At 48.3% G+C, this 22,260-nt stretch overlaps 1 protein-coding gene across 3 annotated transcripts in view; it reads left to right on the forward strand.

Moving 5' to 3' along the window:
• NDUFV3 (NADH:ubiquinone oxidoreductase subunit V3) overlaps window positions 1–21,671 on the forward strand; it is a 42,053-nt gene extending 20,382 nt beyond the window's left edge. For 2 of the 3 annotated variants that reach the window (XM_069944458.1, XM_069944459.1), the window contains exons 3-4: window positions 3,062–4,255; window positions 21,133–21,671. In XM_069944458.1, the coding sequence (XP_069800559.1) occupies window positions 3,062–4,255; window positions 21,133–21,302 (1,364 nt within the window). In that variant the 3' untranslated portion in view covers window positions 21,303–21,671. Of the gene's footprint in view, window positions 1–743; window positions 878–3,061; window positions 4,256–21,132 lie in introns of those variants that run through there. The other variant, XM_069944460.1, reaches the window with a different exon arrangement.
• The last annotated feature ends 589 nt before the right edge of the window (window positions 21,672–22,260 follow it).

Here is a 22,260-nt window from a genome sequence, read left to right on the forward strand (position 1 = left end):
GGGCCGTGTGCACTAGTCTCTCCATGTGTGCTATCCAGCAAGTCCGTCCACCCCTGAGAGGTGGGACCTTGTTCACACACGGAGAAAGCGAGAGGCCTTTCTGTACACGCATTATTCCCCAGGGCCTTAATTACAGAAACAATCTCTCCTTCATTTATTAGGTCACCTTTTCTTTTTGCATCTGTAACTTACTTTTGTATCTATTTATTCTGTGTATGTTACCTTGTATAAATGGGTCTAGTTCAATTGTTAGCATACACCTGTTAGCATCATGTGACCTTTTTCTCCTCCCTCCTGGGGGCGTATCCTTTGTAACATATTGGTCATGTCCTCTTATAAAAAGGTTGTAATATTCAGTATGAATTTGCCATGATTAAGGGACCATTGTCCTGAAACGCGTCGGAGTGTTTTTTATCTTTATCTTTGGATTTTACTTGGAGCTGTGGACTTCCACTTCTTACCTATAAAAAAATTGAGATTTAAATCGAGAATAGTGCAAATTTTTTTTAAATGGAGATGTTATTTTTTGGCCCTATCGCCCAGCCCTAGTCTGAACATTTTTTCTAATCTGTTTCCGTTTTAGTATCTGACTTTAATCGGTAAAATCCAGGCGACACATTGCCTCTAAGTTGCTGTTAGGAACAGCGCCACCTCTGGCCACTCTCTGCTCTCACAGTAAGCAGCCATCTTATCATGGGCTGGTTACAATGGCTGCTGTCATGTGTAGTGTTGTCATGGAGACACGGGGAGCATCCACATCACTATTCACATCAGTAATTGAGTCCTGTCTGGCTGGAATAGTGCACTTATTTGTAGATGGTGACCCCATTAGTGTCCGGCTGTAGAACATTACCCTCGTTATCAAATCACAGTACTGGTAAGAGTTGGTGTGGACATTGATGTAGATGGTGACTCCTAGTAGGAGAGTCTCTGGCTAAAGGACAGTATTCTCATGTGATCAGATCACGGCACTGGTCGGAATAATGGCAGATAGGTGTGGACATTGATGTAGATGGTGACTCCTAGTAGGACAGTCTCCAGATGTAGGCCACTAACCTCACGTCGTCAGATCACAGCACTGGTCTGAATAGCAGGCGACAAGTGTGGACATTGATGTAGATGGTGACTCCTAGTAGGACAGTCTCCAGATGTAGGCCACTAACCTCACATCATCAGATCACGGCACTGGTCGGAATAATGGCAGATAGGTGTGGACATTGATGTAGATGGTGACTCCTAGTAGGACAGTCTCCAGATGTAGGCCACTAACCTCACATCATCAGATCACGGCACTGGTCGGAATAATGGCAGATAGGTGTGGACATTGATGTAGATGGTGACTCCTAGTAGGACAGTCTCCAGATGTAGGCCACTAACCTCACGTCGTCAGATCACAGCACTGGTCTGAATAGCAGGCGACAAGTGTGGACATTGATGTAGATGGTGACTCCTAGTAGGACAGTCTCCAGATGTAGGCCACTAACCTCACATCATCAGATCACGGCACTGGTCGGAATAATGGCAGATAGGTGTGGACATTAATGTAGATGGTGACTCCTAGTAGGACAGTCTCCAGATGTAGGCCACTAACCTCACATCATCAGATCACGGCACTGGTCGGAATAATGGCAGATAGGTGTGGACATTGATGTAGATGGTGACTCCTAGTAGGACAGTCTCCAGATGTAGGCCACTAACCTCACATCATCAGATCACGGCACTGGTCGGAATAATGGCAGATAGGTGTGGACATTGATGTAGATGGTGACTCCTAGTAGGACAGTCTCCAGATGTAGGCCACTAACCTCACATCATCAGATCACGGCACTGGTCGGAATAATGGCAGATAGGTGTGGACATTGATGTAGATTGTTACTCCTAGTAGGACAGTCTCCAGATGTAGGCCACTAACCTCACATCATCAGATCACGGCACTGGTCGGAATAATGGCAGATAGGTGTGGACATTGATGTAGATTGTAACTCCTAGTAGGACAGTCTCCAGATGTAGGCCACTAACCTCACATCATCAGATCACGGCACTGGTCGGAATAATGGCAGATAGGTGTGGACATTGATGTAGATTGTAACTCCTAGTAGGACAGTCTCCAGATGTAGGCCACTAACCTCACATCATCAGATCACGGCACTGGTCGGAATAATGACAGATAGGTGTGGACATTGATGTAGATGGTGACTCCTAGTAGGACAGTCTCCAGATGTAGGCCACTAACCTCACATCATCAGATCACGGCACTGGTCGGAATAATGGCAGATAGGTGTGGACATTGATGTAGATTGTAACTCCTAGTAGGACAGTCTCCAGATGTAGGCCACTAACCTCACATCATCAGATCACGGCACTGGTCGGAATAATGGCAGATAGGTGTGGACATTGATGTAGATTGTAACTCCTAGTAGGACAGTCTCCAGATGTAGGCCACTAACCTCACATCATCAGATCACGGCACTGGTCGGAATAATGACAGATAGGTGTGGACATTGATGTAGATGGTGACTCCTAGTAGGACAGTCTCCAGATGTAGGCCACTAACCTCACATCATCAGATCACGGCACTGGTCGGAATAATGGCAGATAGGTGTGGACATTGATGTAGATGGTGACTCCTAGTAGGACAGTCCCAGATGTAGGCCACTAACCTCACGTCGTCAGATCACGGCACTGGTCGGAATAGCAGGCGACAAGTGTGGACATTAATGTAGATGGTGACTCCTAATATAACACATGGGAGGATGAGACTTTCTTAGGAGTCAGCTGCAATGCCAGCACAGAGGTCCATAGCTGACAGCAATACTTCATCACTCTTATGTAGTGATTACTGTTGCTAGGTCAGCAGGGTCAATGTATAGCGCCGCCTGTGTCTGTTGAGATGATGTGGATCTGTATTATGGACTGTGTACATGGCCTGGGTCCAGACTAGCATCCTGTGACCACTTCCTACTGCTTTGGGCCAGTAATACTGTGTCTACCACAGATCTGAGACTGCTTCTCTAAAAGCATCTCTTTGTGACATATGACAGTGGATGTCTCTTTCTCCTAGGTAAGGGCTCACCTCACACAGAATACAGTAAGACACTGGTCTCATTCGCAGTGAAAGTCTCTCATTTTCAGCAGCCAGCCACAGGTGAGACTAGAAATGAGCACCCTGGATCAGTGATGGCTCCGCTGCTGAATGTAGGCGGATTGGGTGGAGAGTCTTATAGAGAGACGCAACTTGAACAGAGTATGGCAGACAGCAGTGCTCGGAGCATAGGCGGGACACAAAGAGATGATTCCTCCTCCAGCTCTGACTCCAGCTCTGATTCCGAGGGTGAAGAAAATATTGGGCCAGATACTGGTCTACAAGCGGATAAAGGAGAAAGCGGTGCAAGGCTCCAGGGGTTGCCTTCAGCTGGCCAAAAGTCTTCCGTTCGTTCTGTTCAGTTAAGTGTGAAGGAGGAAAGTCCAGTAGCACCAGAGCAGAGCGACAAGATGGAGATGAGAGGAGGGAATGCTGAAGACTTGCAAGACGCTGCCCCTGTGATCACCACAGAAAAGCCTACAAATATGACACCGCCCAGAGTGGCCAAAAAGTCACCAGACAGGACAGATTTTTGTAATGAAGCTTCATCCACAGCAGCGACCAGTTCAAAGTTTGAGATCCCTTCCCCATCTCAGGAACTTTCTGCAGGAGGAGTACAGGAAAAGTCTACAAAGACCCAGAATCTATCTTCACCCTCTAAGGAGCTTCCAGGAGAAGAGGTAGATATATCAGCTCCCGAGTCCAGGGAGACCCACATCCTATCATCCACAACCTCTGAGGAGCTTCTAGGAGAAGAGGTAGATACATCAGCTCCCGAGTCCAGGGAGACCCACATCCTATCATCCACAACCTCTGAGGAGCTTCTAGGAGGAGATGTAGAGACATCAGCTCCCGAGTCCAGGGAGACCCACATCCTATCATCCACAACCTCTGAGGAGCTTCTAGGAGGAGAGGTAGATACATCAGCTCCCGAGTCCAGGGAGACCCACATCCTATCATCCACAACCTCTGAGGAGCTTCTAGGAGGAGATGTAGAGACATCAGCTCCCGAGTCCAGGGAGACCCACATCCTATCATCCACAACCTCTGAGGAGCTTCTAGGAGAAGAGGTAGATACATCAGCTCCCGAGTCCAGGGAGACCCACATCCTATCATCCACAACCTCTGAGGAGCTTCTAGGAGGAGAGGAGGCGGTAGAGCTACATGAATCAAGTGAGGACACATTACTTCTTCCTGCTGCTTTCTGTCATCTCCCTCCTGTCCACAAGCTTACTGCTCAGTCCGTCATGTCTGTGTCCCAGCTTCTACTCTAGACCTGTCGGATTGATACTAGAAAATAGATGCTTCTGGATTCTCTTGCCTCCTCCTGCCTGACTTTTTTTCATTGTGTATCCTGACCTGTATCTGTTTAGTAATGGCTCTCATACATAACCTTCCCCTCTACCTTCATGTCACAAATCCCCCCCCCCCCCCTTTCCCCTCATGTTATCTCCTGACATGTGTATGGCTCTTCTAATCACAAAGTGGGTAGGTCTGATGAGCCTGGGGGATCTGGATAAATAGTTTTTGATTTAATAAAACCTATTATGGGGGGGGATCACTAACCTGTCCCCGACGGGCGTTCCACTCTGCTGAGTTTGTCCTGTTTTTTTTCTTAATAAATAGGAAATCCAGTCAGCCAATCACTGGCAGAGGCGGAGCTCCACTGGCCAACGATTGGCTGAGCAGGCACTTCAATGTGTTAAGCTGGAATCAGCTCAGGCAAAAGAGTGTAACGATTGTACAATTTTTTTTTTTTTTTTTCACCACGAGCCCTTTTAATAATATTTGTCATGACAATGGTGAAATGTATGAGGAAGAGCAGAGAAGAGATTCATAATAATCAGAATAATGCTGGCCAAAGAGTGCAAGACACCAAGGCCGACAATGCCGTCTGATCTGATCGTCCCACTAAATCACACACACATACATATACAGTGGAAACCAGAATAAAACTTTGCCGTTTTATGTCGGTCAGGACCACAATTATTCGTATTGTCAAATGGCGGAACAAGAGAGAATTTTTTTAAAGGCATTTTTATTACTTTCTGCAAAGTCAAAAGTTTACATACACTAAGATTACTTGGCCATTTGGGACAGCCCATATGATGTCATGTCTGTGGAAGCTTCTGATTTATTGGCAATGTCTTGAGTTCTATAGAGAGACAGCTGTGGATGTGTTGTAAGGCACCTGAACCACATTGCTTCTCTGTGTAAGGCTGGGTTCACACTACGGAACCTGAGCAGGGAATTTCCGATGGATTCCGCATACCTGTTCACGACCGCATGCCTTTCCGGCTGTGCCATAGACAACATTCTATGCATGGGCGGATTCCGCATTCCACCGAAAGAATTGACATGGATAGCGGAATCGGGCTGCCCATCGAATGGTGTCTATGGAGCAGGTGGAGAGGCGCGCGTCTGTGAACGGAACCGCGCTACGGAATCCGTCGGAAATTCTCTGCTCGGGTTCCGTAGTGTGAACCCAGTCTCACATCATGAGAAAGTCTAAAGAAATCAGCCAGCATATCAGGAAGAGGACTTCCAGCAGTCTGGTTCATTCGTGGCATTAGTTTCCAGATACCTAAAGACACCTTGTTCATCTCTACAAACAAGATGGGAAGGTCCAGCCATCATGAAGCTCCGGAAGGAGAAGGCTTCTGTTTTAATGCGAAAATGTGCATCTCAACCCAAGAAATAAGCCAAAGACCCTGTGAGATGCGGCTGAGGCTGGTGAGATGAGTGCTGTATCCATATGGGCCGCTCTGCCAGGAAGAAGCCGGATTAATGTCCGCAAATACTAACGGATGTATGGAAACTTCTGACCCTGCAGAAAGTAATCACAATGCCTTAAAAGCTTCTCTGTCCTCTGGCATTTGGTAAAAAGAAATAATTGTGGTCCTGACCGATCTAAAACGGGAAAGGTTTCTTCTGATTTAGTGTCCGATAGTGAGAGACATCTATAGGTGTAGTAAACGTCAGGTTTCAGCTGTACATATATACCTACTATATACTTGGGTGATTGCAGACTTGGCTTATGGCCGAGTCTCTGTGATGTAACGGACATGTAAGGATTGGATGGCCTTTACACGTTGCACACTTGGATCACTGTTATCAAGTAGCCCTGAAATCCCGATTTTTGGGAAGCTCCAAAGTCTGTAGCTTCACTTGATAAGACATCCTATACAGCAATGCTGGATGAAGGACGAGTAAAAATGATTAATTACATCCAAAAAGTCCAAAAATATAGAAGTCCTCAAAGAGAAGACGAGTTCTTCCAGCCATCACTCGTGTACCGAGGATCCAGGGGGCTCCGCATCAATGAATGGCATAGGCAACATATGCAAGTAACATTGTCCTCTTCACTAAACAGGTGACTATTCCTAAACAAGGATTGGATAAAGGGGTTGCACATTTTGTCGGCCTCTTCTATGTTCTCTATTGGAACGAGGCAATTGAAGACGATGGGTTCCAAAGAATGATTTGGATTTTCTGCAGATTCTGCGCACTGTCCTTTCACAGCTACTAAGCAACACCTGTGCTATCTGTCAGAAACAAACATAGGATTGGCTTCTCGGAGGGACGTTTTACTCCGTTTAGCGCTTTGTGTTGCTTTGTATTACTCTGTCTGGCGCTTTGTATTGCTCAGGTATAGTGTTGTCATGATACCAAAATTTTGAGTTCGATACCAATACTCGATTTTTTATTTCGATACCCGATACCAATTCGATACCTAAGTATGAGAAAAAGCTACACCCCCCCCCAACCGTTTTTACGCCGTTAAGGTCTTCAGGTCTGCACTATTACGGATATCTTTTGGTGTAATAGGGCCCTTAGGGGTGACAAGGTGTGTCCACAAGATGGCAAGTGAGCTTTGTGATAAGATTGTACGAGAAAACTGTGTGGGTGGGTAGTAGGAGTCGTAAGGTGGTAGGGTTTGTCTGAGGGATGGAGTAGGAGACAGCAAAGGGGACACAAATGGTCGGAGCAGATTGAGAAAGTAGCAGAAAAAGAAAAGAAGATAGGGACTGTTTGGGGACCATATTGAAAGGGAAGGGGCACAAAGTGATGGGGGTCTGGAGCAGAGAGACACAAGGTAGAAATAAGAGGTGGAGGAGCATTTAGGGAGGGAGTAGGATGCTCCATGGAGGGGAGCACAAAATGGCAAGGGATATCTAGGGATAAGAGGGGCTGAAAAATGGGTAGAGAGCTGTGGCCTGGTTGTGGTCCCTAGAGGTGGTTAGGGAGCAGATGAGGCAGCTGTACCCAGGCTGGAGGGGTCCAGGGATCAGATGGTTTGTACTGGTTCCAGATGGCATCGGCAATAACTGGACATATATAGCAGATCCTGAGGGTATGCAACACATGTCTTCATGGGAACACCTGTCACTGCCACTACAGGATTTACATGTAGGGGCCCCCCATTCAGTGTACAGAGACGTAAGGCCAAAACCTACATGAAAAATAAATATTAATGGCTTCTCTGCAGGGGTCATGTACTTAGCAGGTGATGTATACTCCTCAGTGTTATCTATGAGGAGCAGGAGATACAGGACCTTCACCTCATTGGCTCACAGGTCACTCTCCCTGACCCCTGCTGATAGCCTGTAACCCCTGCTGCAGTGTGATTTATGACCTGTTCTTTCTGCCCTGCCTCATAGATACTGACAGGAGCCCTGTGCTGGGGCAGGGGGGATTATGGGAGCCGGGCAGACGCTGCACACGGCTCCTGTCTAATGAAGATGCCTCTACCGGTCTCACTGCCCCCTCATCGCTCTCTTCCTCCATGCTGCAGAAGTGCTCACACTGGTAGCAGCTGGAGACAGAGGCAGGCAAGGCAGTCTGGAAGCACACAGATAGGAAAGGGTTACTCACGGCAGGTCAGTTTCCCAGACGCAGCTCCTCACTCCGGCTGCATTCCAGGAAGGACAAGAGGCTGAGGTGTGACGGGCTGGGGTCGTTAGCAGCGGGGGTCTGCTACACATAGTAGCCGACCCCACTGCTTCTGGAGCTGCTCAGGATGGGTCAGATGCCGCTGTCAGTTGTGACAGCGGCATCTGCACAGTTACATAGCCGGCACATGCGATCGCTGTGTGCGGCTATAACTTATCACTGCTGGGAGCGGAGGAAGGGGCGGGCGGAGGAGGAGGAGGAGGTGACGGCAGGGGGCCGGGGGGCGGCACACAGAGAACATGGCCGGCGCTCTGCTAGCCGCCCGCCGTGTTCTCTGCTCTATACTTCATGTTCAGCTGCGTTATTAGGCAACTTAACATGAAGTATCGATACCAGGAAATCCTGGTACCGAACCGTATTTTTGCCCGAAATACCGATAGTAGTATCGATATTTCGGTGCATCGTGCATCCCTACTCAGGTATTACACGGTCTGGTGCTTTGTGTTACTCAGGTATTACTCGGTCTGGTGGTGGGGGCTGTAGTCATGTAACACACACACTTCAGCTACCAGGGGGATGGTGGGGGCTGTAGTCATGTAACACACACTTCAGCTACCAGGGGGATGGTGGGGGCTGTAGTCATGTAACACACTTCAGCTACCAGGGGGATGGTGGGGGCTGTAGTCATGTAACACAGACACTTCAGCTACCAGGAGGATGGTAGGGGCTGTAGTCATGTAACACACACACTTCAGCTACCAGGGGGATGGTGGGGGCTGTAGTCATGTAACACACACTTCAGCTACCAGGGGGATGGTGGGGGCTGTAGTCATGTAACACAGACACTTCAGCTACCAGGAGGATGGTAGGGGCTGTAGTCATGTAACACAGACACTTCAGCTACCAGGGGGATGGTAGGGGCTGTAGTCATGTAACACACACACACTTCAGCTACCAGGGGGATGGTGGGGGCTGTAGTCATGTAACACACACACTTCAGCTACCAGGGGGATGGTGGGGGCTGTAGTCATGTAACACACACACTTCAGCTACCAGGGGGATGGTGGGGGCTGTAGTCATGTAACACAGACACATCAGCTACCAGGGGGATGGTGGGGGCTGTAGTCATGTAACACACACACTTCAGCTACCAGGAGGATGGTGGGGGCTGTAGTCATGTAACACACACACTTCAGCTACCAGGAGGATGGTGGGGGCTGTAGTCATGTAGCACACACACTTCAGCTACCAGGGGGATGGTGGGGGCTGTAGTCATGTAACACACTTCAGCTACCAGGAGGATGGTGGGGGCTGTAGTCATGTAACACACTTCAGCTACCAGGAGGATGGTGGGGGCTGTAGTCATGTAACACACACACTTCAGCTACCAGGAGGATGGTGGGGGCTGTAGTCATGTAGCACACACACTTCAGCTACCAGGGGGATGGTGGGGGCTGTAGTCATGTAGCACACACACTTCAGCTACCAGGAGGATGGTGGGGGCTGTAGTCATGTAACACACACACTTCAGCTACCAGGGGGATGGTGGGGGCTGTAGTCATGTAACACACACACTTCAGCTACCAGGAGGATGGTGGGGGCTGTAGTCATGTAGCACACACACTTCAGCTACCAGGAGGATGGTAGGGGCTGTAGTCATGTAACACAGACACTTCAGCTACCAGGAGGATGGTAGGGGCTGTAGTCATGTAACACAGACACTTCAGCTACCAGGGGGATGGTAGGGGCTGTAGTCATGTAACACAGACACTTCAGCTACCAGGGGGATGGTGGGGGCTGTAGTCATGTAACACACACACTTCAGCTACCAGGGGGATGGTAGGGGCTGTAGTCATGTAACACAGACACTTCAGCTACCAGGGGGATGGTGGGGGCTGTAGTCATGTAACACACACCCTTCAGCTACCAGGAGGATGGTGGGGGCTGTAGTCATGTAACACACACTTCAGCTACCAGGAGGATGGTGGGGGCTGTAGTCATGTAACACACACACTTCAGCTACCAGGAGGATGGTGGGGCTGTAGTCATGTAGCACACACTTCAGCTACCAGGGGGATGGTGGGGGCTGTAGTCATGTAACACACACACTTCAGCTACCAGGAGGATGGTGGGGGCTGTAGTCATGTAACACACACACTTCAGCTACCAGGAGGATGGTGGGGGCTGTAGTCATGTAACACACACTTCAGCTACCAGGAGGATGGTGGGGGCTGTAGTCATGTAGCACACACACTTCAGCTACCAGGAGGATGGTAGGGGCTGTAGTCATGTAACACAGACACTTCAGCTACCAGGAGGATGGTAGGGGCTGTAGTCATGTAACACAGACACTTCAGCTACCAGGGGGATGGTAGGGGCTGTAGTCATGTAACACAGACACTTCAGCTACCAGGGGGATGGTGGGGGGTGTAGTCATGTAACACACACTTCAGCTACCAGGGGGATGGTGGGGGGTGTAGTCATGTAACACAGACACTTCAGCTACCAGGAGGATGGTGGGGGGTGTAGTCATGTAACACACACTTCAGCTACCAGGAGGATGGTGGGGGCTGTAGTCATGTAGCACACACTTCAGCTACCAGGGGGATGGTGGGGGCTGTAGTCATGTAACACACACTTCAGCTACCAGGAGGATGGTGGGGGCTGTAGTCATGTAACACACACACTTCAGCTACCAGGAGGATGGTGGGGGCTGTAGTCATGTAACACACACTTCAGCTACCAGGAGGATGGTGGGGGCTGTAGTCATGTAACACACACACTTCAGCTACCAGGAGGATGGTGGGGCTGTAGTCATGTAGCACACACTTCAGCTACCAGGGGGATGGTGGGGGCTGTAGTCATGTAACACACACACTTCAGCTACCAGGAGGATGGTGGGGGCTGTAGTCATGTAACACACACACACTTCAGCTACCAGGGGGATGGTGGGGGCTGTAGTCATGTAACACACACTTCAGCTACCAGGAGGATGGTGGGGGCTGTAGTCATGTAACACACACACACACTTCAGCTACCAGGGGGATGTTGGGGGCTGTAGTCATGTAACACACAAACTTCAGCTACCAGGGGGATGGTGGGGGCTGTAGTCATGTAACACACACACTTCAGCTATCAGGGGGATGGTGGGGGCTGTAGTCATGTAACACACACACTTCAGCTACCAGGAGGATGGTGGGGGCTGTAGTCATGTAACACAGACACAACAGCTACCAGGAGGATGGTGGGGGCTGTAGTCATGTAGCACACACTTCAGCTACCAGGAGGATGGTGGGGGCTGTAGTCATGTAACACACACTTCAGCTACCAGGGGGATGGTGGGGGCTGTAGTCATGTAGCACACACACTTCAGCTACCAGGAGGATGGTAGGGGCTGTAGTCATGTAACACAGACACAACAGCTACCAGGAGGATGGTGGGGGCTGTAGTCATGTAGCACAGACACTTCAGCTACCAGGAGGATGGTGGGGGCTGTAGTCATGTAACACACACACTTCAGCTACCAGGGGGATGGTGGGGGCTGTAGTCATGTAACACACTTCAGCTACCAGGAGGATGGTGGGGGCTGTAGTCATGTAACACACATACTTCAGCTACCAGGGGGATGATGGGGGGTGTAGTCATGTAGCACAGACACTTCAGCTACCAGGGGGATGGTGGGGGCTGTAGTCATGTAACACACACTTCAGCTACCAGGAGGATGGTGGGGGCTGTAGTCATGTAACACACACTTCAGCTACCAGGGGGATGGTGGGGGCTGTAGTCATGTAACACACACTTCAGCTACCAGGGGGATGGTGGGGGCTGTAGTCATGTAACACACACTTCAGCTACCAGGGGGATGGTGGGGGCTGTAGTCATGTAACACACACTTCAGCTACCAGGAGGATGGTGGGGGCTGTAGTCATGTAACACACACTTCAGCTACCAGGAGGATGGTGGGGGCTGTAGTCATGTAACACAGACACTTCAGCTACCAGGAGGATGGTGGGGGCTGTAGTCATGTAACACAGACACTTCAGCTACCAGGAGGATGGTGGGGGCTGTAGTCATGTAACACACACTTCAGCTACCAGGGGGATGGTGGGGGCTGTAGTCATGTAACACACACACTTCAGCTACCAGGAGGATGGTGGGGGCTGTAGTCATGTAACACACACTTCAGCTACCAGGGGGATGGTGGGGGCTGTAGTCATGTAACACAGACACATCAGCTACCAGGGGGATGGTGGGGGCTGTAGTCATGTAACACACACACTTCAGCTACCAGGGGGATGGTGGGGGCTGTAGTCATGTAACACACACACACTTCAGCTATTGGGATGATGAGGGTTGTAGTTGCACTTTTTCTTCTTTCAGGGCATGGTGACCAGGATTTGGGCGGCAGGGTAATCTGCAGGTTACAGCCCCCTCCCCCGTCAGAGCACGGCCGACCTCCTGGTCATTCCCCACTGATGTCTGCCCGGGAGTTATCTGAGGGCCCCGGCCGCTCCTCCTCACAGTCCTTTTGCCCCCACCTCACAGTGCAGCCAGATGGAGTGGCCGCATCTCCTCCTCAGGCCCGTACAGCAGCAGGGGCGTCCAAGGCCGACAACTCTACATAGAGGATGATACATAAGAAATCCAGGGCTGCCAAACCCTTTGAAATTTTTCTTCCCTATCGTGGAGAAGAGCATGCAGCCGATCATTGACCATAATCCAGTTAAGTTTAACTTTTACCAACTCCAGGGGTACAGCCCCTTTTTTCCAGGAGGTGGCAATCGCTATCTTAGCCGCTAGAAACAGGAACGAGGCAAACTGTTGTACAGCCTTGGAGGCCCCCGGAATCTTTACATTTAGCAGGGCATAAGAGGGAGACATGAGCGCATTACACTGCGTCAATGAGAATAATAAATTGAAGATTCTCCTCCCAAACCTTTTAACCTTTGGACAATCCCACCAAATAAGGCTCATGGTCCCTGTACCACCACACTGTCTAAAACAGAGCGAAGAGTAGTTAGGAACCATTTTAGCAATACGAGCCGGGACCAAGTACCAACAGAGCAGGACTTTATAATTGGCCTCCACCAGAGCCACATTAATGGAGACTTTAGCAGTATTGGATGCTATATAGGAAAGAGCCAAATCCCTTTCCCACTGCACTATGTAACTTAATTTATCTGGAGGTGTGGTGAAATGGGCATACAACAGTGACAGCACACGTTTCCCCAACGGGGAATTAATGCATAAACCTTCAAAAAACGTAGTCACAGTTACATCCGTACATCTATGTTTCCAGGCATTTAGAAAGTGAACAATCTGATTATATCTAAAATATTCAGCTTCAGGCAATTTGTGAATCGTTACAAAGAAATCTCTAGGGCGAATGCCCAGCCTATAAAAAAAGTTGCCAATCCTGTATAGGCCTTTATCAGACCACCATTTAAAGACAGAGGAGCGTGAGCCTGGGGCAAATTCAGGGTTGGCAAAAAGTGGAGCGGCCGGAGTGTGATCCGATCCCAAAGCAAAGAGCGATTAAGCCGATCCCACAGGGCCAGCATAGAAGAGAGGAGTGGGCACAAAATCGGTGGGCGTTTCTTCATAGAAAGCCAAGTCAATAAATCCAGTGGAAAGGCCGGGCAAGCAAATTGTTCTATGGGAACCCAACCGGGACAGGCAGAGGTACGATGTAAAGAAACGATTGGGGCCAGGCGGGCAGCGTAGTAGTATTTAGTTATGTTAGGCAGACCTAGGCCTCCATTAGTCCGGCTAGAGTACTGTGTGCGTTGAGGCACACGACAATGGCGGGGACCCCATATAAAAGCCAAAATCTCCTTTTGTAGACCCCGGAGAAAGGAAAGAGGGACATCAACGGGGACTGTACGGAATAAGTATAGTAATTTGGGGAGCAGGGTCATCTTTACGGCCGCAATGCGGCCTAACCATGAGAGATTAAGAGTGGACCAAAGTTTCAAGTCATTATTCCGTTTCCTCCGTAGAGGGACAAAGTTAGATGAAAAGAGGAAAGGAAGAGAGGGGGTAAGAGCAATTCCAAGATAATTCAATTTATCTTCTCTCCAACGCATCTCAAAATTTAACTGGATCAATTTAGCGGCAGCGTGGGGAATATTTATATTCAAAATTTCTGACTTACTATGATTTATCCCCAAACCCGATACTTTAGAAAACTTATCTAGCAAACTGTAGACATTTGGAAGAGAGGTCAAGGGGGAAGTCAATAATAACAGAATATCGTCAGCATAAAGCGCACATTTATGTTGTTCCCCGTTCCTCCCACGCGCCCATGCGCCCTAATCAGGCGCGCCAAGGGTTCTATTGCAAGAATTAACAAAACCGGAGACAAAGGGCACCCTTGTCTAGTTCCGCGTTCTACCACTATGGCAGGGGAAAGATGGCCCTTAATGTTTACTCGAGCTGTTGGGTGGGAATACAAACCTCCCAAGAGAGTTAAAAAATTAGGGCTAAAGACCCATTTGTCCAGGATATAGAACAAATAATCCCAATCTAGGGAATCGAAAGCCTTACGCAAGTCTAACGACAAACATAAAGCTTGTTTGGAGGAGGTCGGAGCCCATTGTGAATGCACCAGGGATATAAGATCTAGCACCCTCCTTGTTTGATCCGCTGCCTGCCTATTAGGAACAAAGCCCACTTGATCTACGTGGATATATTGTTCTATAAAGGAGTTAAGGCGCGAGGCCATAATTTTAGTGAGAATTTTAACGTCAACATTAACCCCTTAACGACATCGGGCGTAAATTTACGCCCTGATGCCGGTAAGGAAGTTCAGAGCTCTGAACCGCGCCGGTCCCGGGTGCCGCGAGTAGCCCGGGACCGTAGGTATTAGCGGGCACGGTCTGATCGCCGTGCCCGCTAATACAGTAATCAGATGCAGCTGTCAAACATGACAGCTGCATCCGATTACCGGATTCAGCCGTTCCCTGGGGTCTAGTGGAGGAGATCGCTCCTCCGAGATGTTATCCCGGAGGAGCGATCTCCGTAACTGAAGCCGGCCGGGGACGCGTCCAAGATGGCGCCGTCCTCGGCTCGGCACTCGTTTGTTTCCGGCTGCAGCAGCCGAAAGCAAACGAGTGCCGATCTCATGGATCTCTGCAGCATGTCTATGCTGCAGAGATCTCAATGAGAGATCAAAGCACTTATACTAGAAGTCCCCCAGGGGAATTGGACAACCGATCTGGAGAAAAAGATGCCCACTCCTCTCTTCTTTTCTTCCGCTAAAGCTAGAAAGAACACAGGATAATGGTTATGCATAAATTTTGGTGCAGAATGCTTAGAAAAATGAAGTTCCTGCAAAAAAACATCAGCCTTCATTAAATGATACAACTGAAAAGCTTTCTTCCTTTTAGTGGGACTATTCAAGCCCTGGACATTATGCGTTACCACCTTGAGGTCAGATCTATGGGACGCCATCATGCATGGACCTCATCACTCTGAGAAACAAGCACAGGGGGAGCGAGGGACAGAGGGACAAGTAATAGGGAAGAGAACAGGAAGGGGACAGAAGAGTAGAAGAAGTAAGAAAAGAACCTACAAGGGACCAGGGTCCCCAAAATAGGACTTTAAGAGGTCACCACCCCATAATTAGGGAAGCGAGCTCCGAGGGTCAAGGAGAGCACAAGGGCAAAACCCGGTCAGTCCACGGCAGCCGATTAAAGGTCAGGCTCCCAATATGAAACCAAAAATATAAAACAAACCAAAAAATCAACAAGCAACAAACAAAAATCAATTAGCAAGAGTACTGTGGTGACGGTAACAGTCTAGTGCATATCTCACACCAGAGTACAAGGACAGAACATGCAAACGGTAAGTAGGCCATCACTTCCGCGGTGATCTTGAGCTCCCTTTCCACAGTGGGGAGAGAGGCGGTCTCCTCCTCCAATCACCATCCGACGGAGATCTTGACGGAGAGCCCTCAGGCTCTCTTGTCAGCAGCCCCAAAGAAATGAAGGTCGACTCTCCCTCTTGCAAGGACGTGAAGCTGTGAGGCCGATTCTTGTAAGTAAAGACCAAACGGAAGGGGAATGCCCATCTGTAACGAATCTCCTTCCTCTGTAAAATTTGCAACAGCTGTTTCAGCGTGCGTCGCTTTTGGATCGTGCTGGGAGCCAGGTCAGCATAGATCTGAATAGGTGTTTCACGGAGCATCAACTCAGGGTCCCGCAACGCTCCTGGGGGAAGTTTGAGGGGGAGCACGCTGAGGCAAGATGGCGCCTCTCCGGGTCTGCTGCGGGGAGGGCCGCCGCTGCGCAGCGGAATGAGGGGCTGCCGTGTGGCCGGAAATCTTGCCTTTTTTGCCCGCTTTGGTCGCCATCCTGTGCCCTGGATCGTCACCAAGCCGTTCGGGGAGAAGAGGAGCCGGACCGGAGCGTATAATCACTGATTAGCGCTGCCGAGGCTGACGGGACTGCGGAGCTCAGCAGGACACGTCCGCCATGAACCCCGCGCGCATGTGCTCTCCGTATTACTCTGTCTGGTGCTTTGTATTACTCAGGTATTACACGGGCTGGTGCTTTGTATTGCTCGGTCTGGTGCTTTGTATTACTCGGATAGTACTCGCTCTGGTGCTTTGTATTACTCGCTCTGGTGCTTTGTATTACTCAGGTATTGCTCGCTCTGGTGCTTTGTATTACGCAGGTATTACTCGCTCTGGTGCTTTGTATTACGCAGGTATTACTCGCTCTGGTGCTTTGTGTTACTCAGGTATTACTCGATCTGGTGCTTTGTATTACGCAGGTATTACTCGCTCTGGTGCTTTGTATTACTCAGGTATTACTCGCTCTGGTGCTTTGTATTACGCAGGTATTACTCGCTCTGGTGCTTTGTGTTACTCAGGTATTACTCGATCTGGTGCTTTGTATTACGCAGGTATTACTCGCTCTGGTGCGTTGTATTACGCAGGTATTACTCGCTCTGGTGCTTTGTATTACTCGGGTATTACTCTCTCTGGTGCTTTGTATTACTCGGGTATTACTCTCTCTGGTGCGTTGTATTACGCAGGTATTACTCGCTCTGGTGCTTTGTATTACTCGGGTATTACTCGCTCTGGTGCTTTGTATTACTCAGGTATTACTCGCTCTGGTGCTTTGTATTACGCAGGTATTACTCGCTCTGGTGCTTTGTGTTACTCAGGTATTACTCGCTCTGGTGCTATGTATTACTCTCTCTGGTGCTTTGTATTACGCAGGTATTACTCGCTCTGATGCTTTGTATTACTCAGGTATTACTTGCTCTGGTGCTTTGTATTACTCAGGTATTACTTGCTCTGGTGCTTTGTATTACGCAGGTATTACTCGCTCTGGTGCTTTGTATTACTCAGGTATTACTCGCTCTGGTGCTTTGTATTACAAAGGTATTACTCGCTCTGGTGCTTTGTATTACTCAGGTATTACACGGGCTGGTGCTTTGTATTACTCGGTCTGGTGCTTTGTATTACTCGGGTATTACTCGCTCTGGTGCTTTGTATTACTCAGGTATTACTCGCTCTGATGCTTTGTATTACTCAGGTATTACTCGCTCTGGTGCTTTATATTACTCAGGTATTACTCGCTCTGGTGCTTTATATTACTCAGGTATTACTCGCTCTGGTGCTTTGTATTACTCAGGTATTACACGGGCTGGTGCTTTGTATTACTCAGGTATTACTCGCTCTGGTGCTTTGTATTACTCAGGTATTACTCGCTCTGGTGCTTTGTATTACTCAGGTATTACTCGCTCTGGTGCTTTGTATTACTCAGGTATTACTCGCTCTGGTGCTTTGTATTACTCAGGTATTACTCGCTCTGGTGCTTTGTATTACTCGCTCTGGTGCTTTGTATTACTCAGGTATTACTCGCTCTGGTGCTTTGTATTACTCAGGTATTACTCGCTCTGATGCTTTGTATTACTCAGGTATTACTTGCTCTGGTGCTTTGTATTACTCGCTCTGGTGCTTTGTATTACTCAGGTATTACTCGCTCTGGTGCTTTGTATTACTCAGGTATTACTCGCTCTGGTGCTTTGTATTACTCAGGTATTACTCGCTCTGGTGCTTTGTATTACTCAGGTATTACTCGCTCTGGTGCTTTGTATTACTCGCTCTGGTGCTTTGTATTACTCAGGTATTACTCGCTCTGGTGCTTTGTATTACTCAGGTATTACTCGCTCTGATGCTTTGTATTACTCAGGTATTACTCGCTCTGGTGCTTTGTATTACTCGCTCTGGTGCTTTGTATTACTCAGGTATTACTCGCTCTGGTGCTTTGTATTACTCAGGTATTACTCGCTCTGGTGCTTTGTATTACTCAGGTATTACTCGCTCTGGTGCTTTGTATTACTCAGGTATTACTCGCTCTGGTGCTTTGTATTACTCAGGTATTACTCGATCTGGTGCTTTGTATTACTCGCTCTGGTGCTTTGTATTACTCAGGTATTACTTGCTCTGGTGCTTTGTATTACTCAGGTATTACTCGATCTGGTGCTTTGTATTACTCGCTCTGATGCTTTGTATTACTCAGGTATTACTCGCTCTGGTGCTCTGTATTACTCGCTCTGGTGCTTTGTATTACTCGCTCTGGTGCTTTGTATTACTCAGGTATTACTCGATCTGGTGCTTTGTATTACTCGCTCTGATGCTTTGTATTACTCAGGTATTACTCGCTCTGGTGCTTTGTATTACTCGCTCTGGTGCTTTGTATTACTCAGGTATTGCTCGCTCTGGTGCTTTGTATTACGCAGGTATTACTCGCTCTGGTGCTTTATATTACTCAGGTATTACTCGCTCTGGTGCTTTGTATTACTCAGGTATTACTCGATCTGGTGCTTTGTATTACTCAGGTATTACTCGCTCTGGTGCTTTGTATTACTCAGGTATTGCTCGCTCTGGTGCTTTGTATTACTCAGGTATTACTCGCTCTGGTGCTTTGTATTACTCAGGTATTACTTGGTCTGGTGCTTTGTATTACTCAGGTATTGCTCGCTCTGGTGCTTTGTATTACGCAGGTATTACTCGCTCTGGTGCTTTATATTACTCAGGTATTACTCGCTCTGGTGCTTTGTATTACTCAGGTATTACTTGGTCTGGTGCTTTGTATTACTCAGGTATTGCTCGCTCTGGTGCTTTGTATTACGCAGGTATTACTCGCTCTGGTGCTTTATATTACTCAGGTATTACTCGCTCTGGTGCTTTGTATTACTCAGGTATTACTCGCTCTGGTGCTTTGTATTACTCGGGTATTACTCGCTCTGGTGCTTTGTATTACTCGGGTATTACTCGCTCTGGTGCTTTGTATTACTCGGGTATTACTCGCTCTGGTGCTTTGTATTACTCGGGTATTACTCGCTCTGGTGCTTTGTATTACTCAGGTATTACTCGATCTGGTGCTTTGTGTTACTCAGGTATTACTCGATCTGGTGCTTTGTGTTACTCAGGTATTACTCGATCTGGTGCTTTGTATTACTCAGGTATTACTCGCTCTGGTGCTTTGTATTACTCAGGTATTACTCGATCTGGTGCTTTGTGTTACTCAGGTATTACTCGATCTGGTGCTTTGTATTACTCAGGTATTACTTGGTCTGGTGCTTTGTATTACGCAGATATTACTCGCTCTGGTGCTTTGTATTACTCGGGTATTACTCGCTCTGGTGCTTTGTATTACTCGCTCTGGTGCTCTGTATTACTCCGTCTTGTGCATTGTATCACTCTTTCTGTTAGGAAAATATGATTTAATAATTTAGAAAAAGGAAATGAAACGATTAAAGGACAAAAAACAAGTTTTTGAAGGAAAAGACCTGAGCCGTTTTGTAGTTAATAAACCAAAGACGTTCTTTGAATAGTTTGGAATCCACGAGGTGGCGGAATACGGGAGTGATTCCCTAAGAAGCTGTGTGACCGCTGTGCAGGTGGTCAGTGACACCGTAGAAAGAGGAACAAATCAGTCAGGGATGAACAACAAAACAATTCCTGTTGAGGGTCGTCCGGAAGCGAACAACAGAAGGCAATGCATTGTACAAAGCTGATTCATATAACATGTCTTACCTGTCACACCATCCGCTAACTACACAGCCTGCTAATTGCACCATCCGCTAATTGCACCATCCGCTAATTGCACCACCCGCTAATTGCACCGCCCGCTTATTGCACTGTCTGCTAATTGCACCACCTGCTAATTGCACAGCCCGCTAATTGCACCGTCCGCTAATTGCACCGTCCGCTAATTGCACCGTCCGCTAATTGCACCGTCCGCTAATTGCACCGTCCGCTAATTGCACCACCCGCTAATTGCACCGCCCGCTAATTGCACCGCCCGCTAATTGCACCATCCGCTAATTGCACCGCCCGCTAATTGCACCATCCGCTAATTGCACCGCTCGCTAATTGCACCATCCGCTAATTGCACCGCCCGCTAATTGCACCGCCCGCTAATTGCACCATCCGCTAATTGCACCGCCCGCTAATTGCACCATCCGCTAATTGCACAGCCCGCTAATTACGTGTGGAACCTCTAAATCCAATCTTCTTGAAATTTGGCAGATATCTCTATCTTTTTCATCACTAAGACCGGTGGAGTGAGTAAAGTCATATGAAATTTACATCTTCGGAAAAATGAAACCACTGACCTTTAACCTCCAGCATTAGCAGGGGCAGGCAGGGGGTCTTGTGGGCCCCTCTATTGCAGCCACCTTATGATTTATTCAGCCATAGAAAAGCAGGGTGTCCTGCACAGAGGATTGTCAGGTGAGCGGGTGTCCTCCTTCTACGTGTTATTCATGAAGGTTCTGACGGCTCAGGTCTTCTGCTTAACACATAGTGTGAATTAGGGCTTCTGCAGGGGAAATCACAAGCAATAATTGGTTGATATAAAATATGGAAGGGGCAGTACTGTCAGTACAGTGCCATGAAGAGTTTAACAGTTCCCAAGCACTCAGCATCATAATGGATCATGGTCCATTCCCTAGCACTCGTGGTACCTTGTGTGCCATCCACTGGGAGGAAGGTGTTCACATAGGGAATGGCTAGACCTCTGGTTACAGTAGCTAGACAGGTAGTGAAGTGCAGGTTACTGTGTTTTTTTCCTACTTTTCTTTGTCTGTGTGTTCTGTTGGTTTCTTGTCTCCAATCACTTCATCTTCTCTTTCAGATTCTCCCATGGAGCCTCGTCCTGCCCCTCAGGAACCATTTGATAACACCAAGTACCAGAACCTAGAGCATTTTACCTACACGCCCTTTACATTTGTAGATATGGATGTGGAGTTGGCTAAGTATCGACTGCCACAGCCAACATCAGGACGCCCATCACCCCGTCACTGAGCCTGGAACTGCTGCAGCCATCATCAGGACACTTGTCACTGAGCCTGGGTCTGCTGCAGCCATCATCAGGACACTTGTCACTGAGCCTGGGTCTGCTGCAGCCATCATCAGGACACCCATCACCCCGTCACTGAGCCTGGGACTGCTGCAGCCATCATCTGGATACCAGTCATTAAACCCCCCTTCTGTGTAATGAACCCTGTATGTAGTATGTTCACTCCCTCATCTGTGTCTTTCTGCACCTTCTTACAAAGGACAGTCTGGATACGGAGGTGGTGAGGTATCATTGACTTCAACCATTGTAATTAAGTCTATCATCTCATCGCTAAGACCACATTCTGTAATAAATCCTGTATACAGTATATACTATCTTGGCTAACTGCACCTCATTACTAAGGACAAGAGCTTTTATACATGACTTACCAATGATAATATTCCTAAACCCTTTGCCCGCCCTACAGGGCTCTCCTAGACTGGCAGCCATAGATTTTCATGGAACTGACACGTGTGGTGTGTGGGATTCAGCCAGTATGAAGGTGTGGCAAGCAGTATCCACCAGATAAATGGCACCACCTAAGGATGACATTAATAGCTCCATCCAACCTTCAGCTTTCCTGGGAGAGTGATGTGTGGGGGAAATCGATGACAGTAGCTGGATTAACCCTCGCTGAGAAGTGGTGGTCAGTCAGCTACTCAAAGTCTTGAAGATGCCTGCAGGGTTGAGAGGAGAAGCTGAGATAGATCTGCAGTCTTAAAAAGCAACCAGAAAGACCCCATGGATGAAGAATGGGTCCGGAAACACAAATATTAGGATCAATAAACCCGCTTTACTCTACTGAGCCAGTTGAAGGAAATTATGTTTGCACCAGTCCAAGATTAATTAGTCCAAGATAGTACGCAGCACGATCTAGAGAAGGAAACGAGCGCCTGTCAGATCAGTGTTCGTTTCCTCCTAGTT

This window comes from Dendropsophus ebraccatus, chromosome 11, assembly GCF_027789765.1.
Source record: "Dendropsophus ebraccatus isolate aDenEbr1 chromosome 11, aDenEbr1.pat, whole genome shotgun sequence".
Taxonomy (NCBI): Eukaryota; Metazoa; Chordata; class Amphibia; order Anura; family Hylidae; genus Dendropsophus; species Dendropsophus ebraccatus.